Source organism: Ranitomeya imitator, chromosome 2 (assembly GCF_032444005.1).
Source record: "Ranitomeya imitator isolate aRanImi1 chromosome 2, aRanImi1.pri, whole genome shotgun sequence".
NCBI classification, from domain to species: Eukaryota; Metazoa; Chordata; class Amphibia; order Anura; family Dendrobatidae; genus Ranitomeya; species Ranitomeya imitator.
Genome location: NC_091283.1, coordinates 823,174,742 through 823,184,570, shown reverse-complemented (window position 1 = coordinate 823,184,570; position 9,829 = coordinate 823,174,742). Strand labels below are relative to the sequence as shown.

At 45.5% G+C, this 9,829-nt stretch overlaps 1 protein-coding gene across 1 annotated transcript; it reads right to left on the bottom strand.

Moving 5' to 3' along the window:
- Positions 1–4,855: 4,855 nt before the first annotated feature.
- Positions 4,856–8,824, bottom strand: LOC138665967 (V-type proton ATPase subunit e 2). The gene is made up of 4 exons (XM_069753987.1): positions 8,622–8,824; positions 7,815–7,862; positions 6,611–6,729; positions 4,856–5,268 (listed from the first exon to the last, which is right to left on the bottom strand). The coding sequence occupies exons 1-3, from the start codon at positions 8,723–8,725 to the stop codon at positions 6,636–6,638; spliced, it is 246 nt and encodes an 81-aa protein (XP_069610088.1). The 5' UTR covers positions 8,726–8,824; the 3' UTR covers positions 4,856–5,268; positions 6,611–6,635.
- Positions 8,825–9,829: the final 1,005 nt, after the last annotated feature.

Here is a 9,829-nt window from a genome sequence, read left to right as displayed (position 1 = left end):
GGGTCGCCCACCAAAACTCTCAGCCTGGGCAAGGAGGACATTAATCGGAGAGGCAGCACAGACACTAAAGGTTACCCTGAAGGAGCTGCAGAGTTCCCAAGCAGAGACTGGAGTATCTGGTCCATATGACCACAATAAGCCGATCACTGCACAGGGGTGGCCTTTATGGAAGAGTGGGCTGAAAAAAACCCTTACTTACACAAATTGTAAGGCTTGTTTTGAGTTCGCCAAAAGGCATGTGGGAGACTGCTGTGGGCAGATGAGACCAAAATTTTACTTTTTGGTCACCAAGGTGAACACTGTCTGGTGCTAAACCAGCATAGCTCGTCACCCCAAGAACACCATCCCCACAGTGAAACACTGTGGGGGCAGCATCATGCTGTGGGGATGTTTTTTAGCAGCAGGGACAGGGCAAATGGTGCGAAATGCAGGGATATTCTTGAGCAAAACCTGTTTGTCTGTTCGTGATCTGAGACTAGGACGGAGGTTCACCTTCCAACAAGACAATGACCCAAAGCACACTGCTAAAGCAACACTCTTTTGGTTTAAGGGGGAATGTGTAAATGTTTTGGAGTGGTCTAGTCAAAGCCCAGACTGTAATCCAATTGAGAATCTATCATCAGACTTGAAGATCGCTGTTCACCAGAGGAAACGATCTAACTTGAAGAAGCCGGAGCAGTTTTACCTTGAGGAATAGGAAAAATCCTAGTGGTAAAATGTGGGAAGCTCATAGAGACTTATCCAAAGCGACTTGCAGCTGTAATTGCTGCAAAAATAGGTTCAACAAAAGTATAGACCTTAGGGGGTGAAGAAATAGCTATACACACTGAAGTTTTTACTTATTTCATCCTATTTGTTGTTTGCTTCAAAATAGTTGTAGGCATGTTCTTTACATGAACTGATGCAAACCCTAAAAAAGGTGAGCTTCCAGGTTGTGAGGTAGCAAAACACAAAAAATGCTGAGCGAATATACTTGTTGCTTGTGTTTTTCTGAGCACGCTCGGGTGATCTCTGAGTATTTGTTAGTGTTCGGAGATTTAATTTTCATCGCGGCAGCTGAATGATTTACAGCTGCTAGCCAGGCTGAGTACATGTGGGGGTTGTTAGGGAACCTCCACATGTACTCAGCCTGGCCAGTAGCTGTAAATCATTCAGCTGCCTCGATGAAAACTAAATCTCCGAGCAGTCATAAATACTCGGAGGTCACCCGAGCGTGCTCGGAAAAACCTGAGCAACGAGTACACTCGCTCATCACTAGGGGTGAATACTTTTGCAAGCCACACTACATAAAATCACTCCTCCTTGCAATGACTGGGATACCTCTACCTCAGCACTGGGCAGAATCTGAAGCACAAACATCGCACCTGATCAAGCAGTCGAGCTGTTGGCCCTCAACAGAATTGAGGAATAATCTTTCCTGGGAGCGTTCCCACATCTCCGCCTTTTTATAATGGAGGCTGTATCACCGTCCGGCTCCTCGCTTTGCTGTTCTGTTTCTGAAATGTCATAGTTCATCCTCTTCTGCCCTTCGTGGTGCTATTACTACCATCTCATCCCTAAACGGCTGAGATCAGAAGGAATAGGTAGCGTTATGTTCCTCAGACTTGGCAGCAGCCGAGGAAACATTGTGTGAAGCGCACGTGTCACCTACACAGTGAGACAGCGGCCATTTTGTTGTAGTCCGTTACGCAGTTAATCTGCTCTGGACACGGATGCGCCACAGCATGCCGTGAATCAGATCCCCGAATAGTTCCATATCCACAGTGCATAGGTGACTCCCCCGTGCCCTTTATTTCTGCCGTACGGCAGAGGTTCATATTTTGGGCTCGTTTTTCAGAGCCGAAGTCGAATCCTTTTACATTCCAAATATCTGGTGTATTTATAATCTAAAGCGAATGGTCTCCTGATAAAGAGACGCAATGGTGGGGGCTACACAAGCAATACCTGGGGTGATACGGCAGGGGTCCTCTGTATATACAATCGGCTCACAAGGTGAGATGCTTTATTTTCCCATCTGATACAATTGTGAAGTAAAGCAGCTGATATAATGGCGATAGAAAAGAAATTACCGTATTTTTCGGACTACAAGATGCACTTTTTCCCCAAAAAAAATTTAAGGAAAATGGGGGGTGCGTCTTATAGTCGTAATACAGGCTTACCGGCAGTGGTGTGGTGGCGGCGGCAGAGGTGCAGGGATAATGAGCGGTATGGCATGAGCAGGGTCCCTTCCATAGGTGAGGTGACGCAGCGGCCCGGGATCCAATGTGAGTAGCAGAGCCGGGTTAATCACCGGTGTCTCGGTGGCCATCTTCCTGAGGCCGTGCGTGCGCAGATGAAGTGCTCTGCTTCCCGGGACTTCAGGAAAATGGCCACGGGAGGTCGGACGTGCGCAGATGGAGATCGTAGCGGCCATTTTCCTGAAGCTGATTTCACAGATTTAGATCTCAGCTTCAGGAAAATGGCCACCGCGATCTCCATCTGCGCACGTGCGGCCTCCCGCGGCCATTTTCCTGAAGCCCCGGGAAGCAGAGCACTTCATCTGCGCACGCACGGCCTCAGGAAGATGGCCGTCGCCACCGAGAAACTGGTAATTAACCTGGCTCTGCTGCTCACATTGGATACCGGGCTGCTGCGTCACCTCACCTGTGGAAGGGACCCTGCTCATGCCATACCGCTCATTAACTTCCTAAAGGGTCGGACATGTTGGGTAGCGCAGTACTAATGGAAAGGTGACGGAGTAGTGATGAGGGAGCGTGCTTGGATAAGGTGTTATCTGAGCATGCTCAGATGCCAATAGAGTGTCTTCGGCATGCTCGACTAATATGCTCAAGTCCCTACAGCCGAATGTCGTGCAGCTGTCTGACACTCGCAACACATGCAGGGATTGCCTAACAAAACAGGCACAAGACAAGCAGCCGCGGACATATTTTTCAAGCACGCCAAAGTCACTATTAGCACACGAGCATGCTCAGATAACACCTTGCTTTGGTTGTTCTTGGTTCACTGTTCAACATTTCACCTTTCATTAGGATCCCCGATTGTTCAGCAACCACAGAAATGAACAGGTATCTATGACCTTTAGACTTACCAGCCGGCCCAACAATAAGTCACTTTCATCTAATTAATGTAGATGACTTTACAACCAAGAGCCTCATAGAGGAGACTGTTTTAGCTATATACAGTATTATAGGGGTTGTACCAAAAGCGACTTTTTAATCACCCATACATGGAATAGATTATATATGATCGCTAGGGGTCCTGGTACTTTAACTTCCACTTATCCTGAGAACAAGGGTCCCAAAATCCCCTGTATGAATGGAGCATTAGTGAGCATGTGCGACCACCACTCCAATATACAGGGAATGAAGCCGTGGTCGCACATGCTCAGTACTGCCCCACGCACACGTTGATAATCTATGGGGATACAAATGGTCAGCCCCAGCACTCATTTATTCCTGTGAGAAGTTTTTATAGGAGTTCTAGTTTTCCATCATCTGAAGTGGCACAGATTTTACACTACCACTTTGCAGCTGGCTCTGTCCCCATTAACACGCAGCCATTGTGGTCTGACCTACTGAAAGTTCGCACTCCCCAGTAATCAGGTCATTGGTAATATACGTTGTGTGTTATGTCCATTACTTTCCTATAAAAGATGAGGAATTATTGTTTTAGCAAATAAAGTTAGATCTCCGCTTGCTGTCATTCTTGGACGGTAACAAACCGCGCCGATCTTGACAGGATACAAAGTGGCTTCAACTTCAGAATCTACGTTTTCATTCATTGACAACAAGCAGAGATCAGAAACTGAGGAATTAGTAATGTTCTGCACAGTGAATAAGCTTTATTTATATGAAATAGGAGGACCCCTTTAGTTTAAACAATGGGGGTCTCCGTCATGTGAACATTCCATTATCGCACACGGCAACCCACTGCCATTCACAGGCCGGTACCAGGAGTCAATGAAGTAACGACCATCAGTGGAATCACGTACGAGACGATGACTGCGGCCATCATTGTTTGTCCCAATGTAACACTCCGTATCCGGATTTTCATTTTCCGTGTCGTGAAATCTGTTTATTTTTGCTATAATAAAAGGGGTGGCCGATTAGAAAAATTATGGCTGTATTTTGGAGAACAGAAAAAAAAACACCACTCTTATCCATGGGTTATGTGTAGTATTCCAGGTCATCAACATTCACTTAATAAGGAACATTTTTCTTAATGTGTGGTATTTTTGCAGTAGGTTTTCATTAAAAACTTTGGACCATTTGACTTCTGCATCCTCTGTGTATCACTTACCAATAAACTCATCTGTAACCCTTATCTTTCGTCTTCTAAACCATCTTGTAAGCTTAGTTTAGATGGCTTAGAAGAGGAGAGATAAGAGTTAGACTCTGCTGTTGATTCTGCAGTCTATGAACAATGATACATAGAAGCTGTAGAAGACAAACTCAAATATATAATGAAACCTTGTTCCATGAGTGAGCTCTAGCCCCGATAACAGACTCAGAGCTTTTCTCTGTGATACATAGAGGCTGCAGAAGCCGAACTGTCCATAGCCGTAAAATGAATGGGGCTGGGCTGCACTTCCAGAAACAACCTGTCGACAAGAAGTGGTGCTGTTTTTAGAAATGAGCAGTCATATTTTTCTTATCTTGGACAACCCCTAAATTAAAGGGAACATGTTTTCTTCGCCCACTTTTTATTTAATGTGAAATCTGTCCTGTGTTCTCACTGATCCAAGCATCTGAATAAAGTCACCGGTGGATTTACAAGTCACCCGAGGTCTGCATTTGTAACATACAACTCCTCCATTGATGCCAAGCAGCAAAACGTCTCAAGCATTATAGTAATATAGGGATTTCTTTGTTATTTATTGCACAATCCACAAATAAATTACATTGGAGGAGGATCTGAGCCTCCTCTACAGAACACTAAATCCGGGTCACAGACAAATGGCGTGGGGTGGGGGGTGAACTTATCAAAAACTGACTAAAAGAGAAATTGGGCTAGTGATCCACAACAACAGCTCGGCTTTTATCCCAACCGTTCCCCTTAAATAGAATAAATAATAATGTATCATTACCACTGTACTACAATCACACCATCCAGTCCATGTCCCCAAACCATGGGGAAAGTCACGTACAACGCTGGACAGATTTGGTTTCCGTTTTGGTCAACAGATGTACAGGGGTCTGGAAAAATGTCCCGAATAATCCAATAAATAGGGAGGTGCAAGAGGGAGACAGGGTGACGATGACTGGAAACCTACAACGAGAAAAATGGGTTAGGCACAAAAGTCACGAGTTACTAATAAAGATGAGAAAAACAGATTATGCAACAAATTTTCTCAAAGATTCAGAATCTGACAAATCTCAGATCTTTGGAGTTCATTGCACTGAGATTCACCAAAATAATGGATTCTTTTAGACTAACAAAGGGTTAAAGAGGATGTCCACTACCTTAACATTGATGGCCAGTCCTAGTCAATGTCTGGTGGGGGTGCGACTCCCGGCATTCCGCTGATCAGCTGTTCCCGGTGTCGGCCAGAACTGCTTAAGTAGCTGCATAGCTCTGTATAGTGTCCACGGCCGGGTACTGCACATCTACCCCCTATTAAAGTCAGTAGAGGCGTATGTGCAGTACCCGCCCGCCGCCACTATTCCGCTGATGGAGCTGCACTGCCGAGAACAGCGGATCTGGGGGTGCTGGGTGTCACACCCCCACCAGACATTGATGACTTATCCAAGGATAGACCATCAAAATGGACAACCTCTTTAATAATAAAAAAATAAACTTTTTACTTGCTTCTTATTATGCTGCTGAAATGTATTATTTTTTTTACCCCTTCCTCCAGTTAATTGTGTTACTTCATTTAGAAGAGAATCTGCAAGTGATCTGCCAAAATCGAATTTCAGGAGATCATCTTATCTCTCGTTACTAAGCAAATGAATGATAATTGTCACCAGCAATGAAAAAGATGTCAAACTTTTTTTTTTTTTTTTGCTTGAAGGGCTGTAGAGGGTTAACAGGACAGCTAGCGCCACCCCTGTCCATGCCTGGTATTGTGACACAGCCTCATGGTGAAGGGCTCTGCTGGGTGTTCTGTACAAATCCAGTTTTTCAGGAGCTTTAAAGGGAACCTGTCACCTGAATTTGGCGGGACCAGTTTTGGGTCATATGGGCGGAGTTTTCAGGTGTTTGATTCACCCTTTCCTTACCCGCTGGCTGCATGCTGGCCGAAATATTGGATTGAAGTTCATTCTCTGTCCTCCGTAGTACACGCCTGCGCAATGCAAGATTACCTTTCGCAGGTGTGTACTACGGAGGACAGAGAATGAACTTCAATCCAATATTGCAGCCAGCGGGTAAGGAAAGGGTGAATCAAACACCTGAAAACTCCGCCCATATGACCCAAAACTGGTCCCGCCAAATTCAGGTGACAGGTTCCCTTTAAATTAAGTTTCAAACGTGGGTTCAAACTTGATGTGAGGCCGACCTATGGAGCAACACGTGCCGTCATTTTCTGTACATACAGAACCGCACTGTCACCGTGTGTAAAATATTTAAATCCACAAAGGAATAAAAACATAAAAGTCTGATAAGTTACCATACAAGCCTGAGCTCCAGCCTCTTCATTCCCATAGGAAGCGCACATACCAAATTGTGTCATTTTTCAACTGTGGTCCAAATAGTGGATTGACTTGGGATAAGATGGTCACCAGCCAACTACAGAGGAAAGGGACACAAATATCCAATGATATACATTATATACCGCTGTGCCCCTCCATCATGTACCCCCCCCTCCCATTCACTCCATAGGAGCCACAAATATTACGCAGTATCACCGGCCACTGGGACCGACACTTGGGCTCAGTCAGTGCCACAGATGATGAATTAAGCACTGGTGCACATGGTAAAGGGGCACTTCACAGCTTCATTGCTGGGATCGATAAGGGAACCCAGCGATCACTTATCAATCTACAGGCCAGGTAAATGGCCGATGTGTTTGGGACTAGTGTCCTTACTCATGGCAGAGCCGTATTATTGGTCAAGAGGAAGCCACGCAAGACTAAGGATCAGGGCTGTGGAGTTGGAGCCCATTTTGGTGGAGTCGGTATAAAATGGACAGACTCCTAAAATATATAATAAATTTGGTACAGTAGTTCAATGCAGTTTGTGGGGAATATTTTTTCCATAAGAATTTGGGAAAGTTATGAAATGTCCTATTTCTGATCTAAAGTCTAGACTTTTAGCTGAGATGAATCTGTGCTGCACTTTATGTTCATGATAAGTAGTGAAGCTCCTCCTCTACAGATAAATGGAAAAAGTAACAAACACACAGGGAAGGAATGCCTGCATTCATCTCAGCACTTCTGGAGTGAACAGGAAAGCTGGCTTACAGACTCCACAGCCCTGAATAGGATGAGCTGATACTTGACTTGTAATACGTGATCGAGGCTCCGGTGTTGTAACCTCGCAGTACCGGATGATACTCCGATCATGTGCCGATTGTTACTACTATGTTCGGTGTGTCATAACTAATGAAAAGCACATGAGAGACATGGCCTCTGTTACATCAGGCTTTATTCGTTGGATCTGTTACATGCAGAGCTCCTCAGATGCCGGATTAGTTGCTTCTTATTAGATTGACCGCAGTGATCAGGAATGGTCGCTGCCATTTAGCCACACAGCCAGGCGGCCAATCAATCAAAATGCTTTAGGCTGCGGTCAATTTGAAAGGTGCAAAGATCTTGCAGTGTCGGCTATAACGTGTAAACGAGCATAGAAATAAATGAAATGAAGATACTTACAACAGATAGCAGCAGACGGCCGTAGTGACCAGCATGGTAATGATCACCCTGAGGGGAAGAAATTCAACATGAGAGATCTGGTGACACCATACAGCTACAGATGATTCCCCCAGAGAATAGATTATTGGAAGAGAAAGGCGGCATTACCAGTGTGAGACGTGTAGATAGCGGAGCAGACTGCCAGTCATTACATGTCTCACACTAGTAACGCCTCCTTTCATGTAAATAATCTCTATGCAGATCTATGTCCCGCCCATAGATCGGACAGCTCATTTACATATAAAGAAAAACATGGATTTCTGTGGAATGAGACATCGGATCGCTGATAACAATGTAACATTTTATTCAGCTTCCTATGACCGCTGTTCCCATACAGGATGGTGGATCCTACTGACAGGTGCCCTTTAAGTAAATCACATTGGGATTAGTGACGGTTGTGAGGATTTGCGACCCACGTGCTTCACTGTGGAATATGCTGGAAGTACACAAAATAAATAAAGCACAATAATGACACTTGTTTCTATTGTGTTGATTAATCTTCAAATATTTACATTCCAGCTATAATTGTTTACAGCCTCATAATATCTGTAGAAAGACACAGTGGAGCGGATTGGTGCGATCATTCAGCTCTGCTACATCCAATCATGGGGTCTGCAGACCTTGTATGGATCATGGGGGTAGCACTACTACCCCCATGATCCAGACAGAACACAGGGATGGATGATAGCACTGGTGTGGAACTACAGGTCTAAGCATGCAGCTTGGGCAGATGGCTGCAGGGCTAATGTGTAACGAGGACCCTCTTACCCTCTGTTGGGGCCTTTCGGGACGAACCATGGGGCCGCGATGCCGATGATGCCCCAGAAGGTGGTGAAGATGATCATGGGCACCGTGAAGGAGTGCGCGGTCATCGTGCGATCAGCGGCGGCTACAAAGTGTCACTGCCCGGGATCATGGAACGCGACAATGTATCACTGCTGACAGCTGCACTTCCGCTCTGCTCGCCTGCCATTGGCTGCCGCTGCCCTCTCGGACGGATCCTATTGGCTGAGCCGAGAGTCAGCACAGAACAGAGATTCCTCCTCATCCAGGAGCATCATGTCCTCCAGAGATGTATCTGCAGCCTGGGGAACCACAACTCCCAGCATCCACTGTGATGTATTAACTGCTTGTTGTCATTACATTAAAAGTTTTAGAGATTGACCCAGGGATTTATAAGGTAGTGTGACCTGACCCAAGCCAATGAGATTTAGTGCAATAGAAAAGATAAGGTTGTGATTTTCTCAGGGAGGGGAGTGCACAGTCACAGTCCCCTAAACTGTAGGGTCTGGAAATTAAGTATTTTAAACCCTGCACAATGGGGTAACAAAGCTTGCAGGCCGCAATGTAACAGTTCCAAAAAAATAGGATTTGTCTTGGGATTGGGCCAAAGGGACATTTTTGGTTGCCTTATGGTCCGGGTAGCACTGCATCTCCTGCGGCCCCTCCGGAGTGTGACGTCAGACCCTACTCTGATCGGGATCCTTATTAATACCTTATTTTCAAGCGGTCGATAAGGTTTGATATTGACAGCCTATCGCTAGGTCATCAATAGTGATGAGCGAATATACTCGTTACTTGAGATTTCCAGAGCACACACAGAGATTTAGTTTTCTTCGCCGCAGCTGAATGATTTACATCTGTCAGCCAGCATAAGTACATGTGGGGGTTGCCTGGTTGCTAGGGAATCCCCACATGTAATCAAGCTGGCTAAGAGAGGTAAATCATTCAGCTGAGGAAAACTAAATCTCCGAGCACTAAAAAAAATACTCGGAGGACACCCGAGCGTGCTCGAAAAATCCCAAGTAACGAGTATATTCGCTCATCACTAGTCATCAATATTAGTTTGGTGGAGGTCAAACACTCGGCACCCCACCGATCAGCCGATATGTAACCAGTGTACAGCACAGCTCCACTAACTGTGAAGTGGTCATATCTGAGTACTGCAGCTCCGCTCCCATTCACTTCAATAGGGA

Bases quoted from the DNA above. Each gene is read 5' to 3' on its own strand.
- LOC138665967 (XM_069753987.1), bottom strand. From the start codon at position 8,725: ATGACCGCGCACTCCTTCACGGTGCCCATGATCATCTTCACCACCTTC. The intron at 7,863-8,621 runs GTAAGAGGGTCC...TCTTCCCCTCAG, and splicing joins CCGAAAGGCCCCAACAGAGG to GGTGATCATTACCATGCTGG. The intron at 6,730-7,814 runs GTAAGTATCTTC...TTTCCTCTGTAG, and splicing joins GCCGTCTGCTGCTATCTGTT to TTGGCTGGTGACCATCTTAT.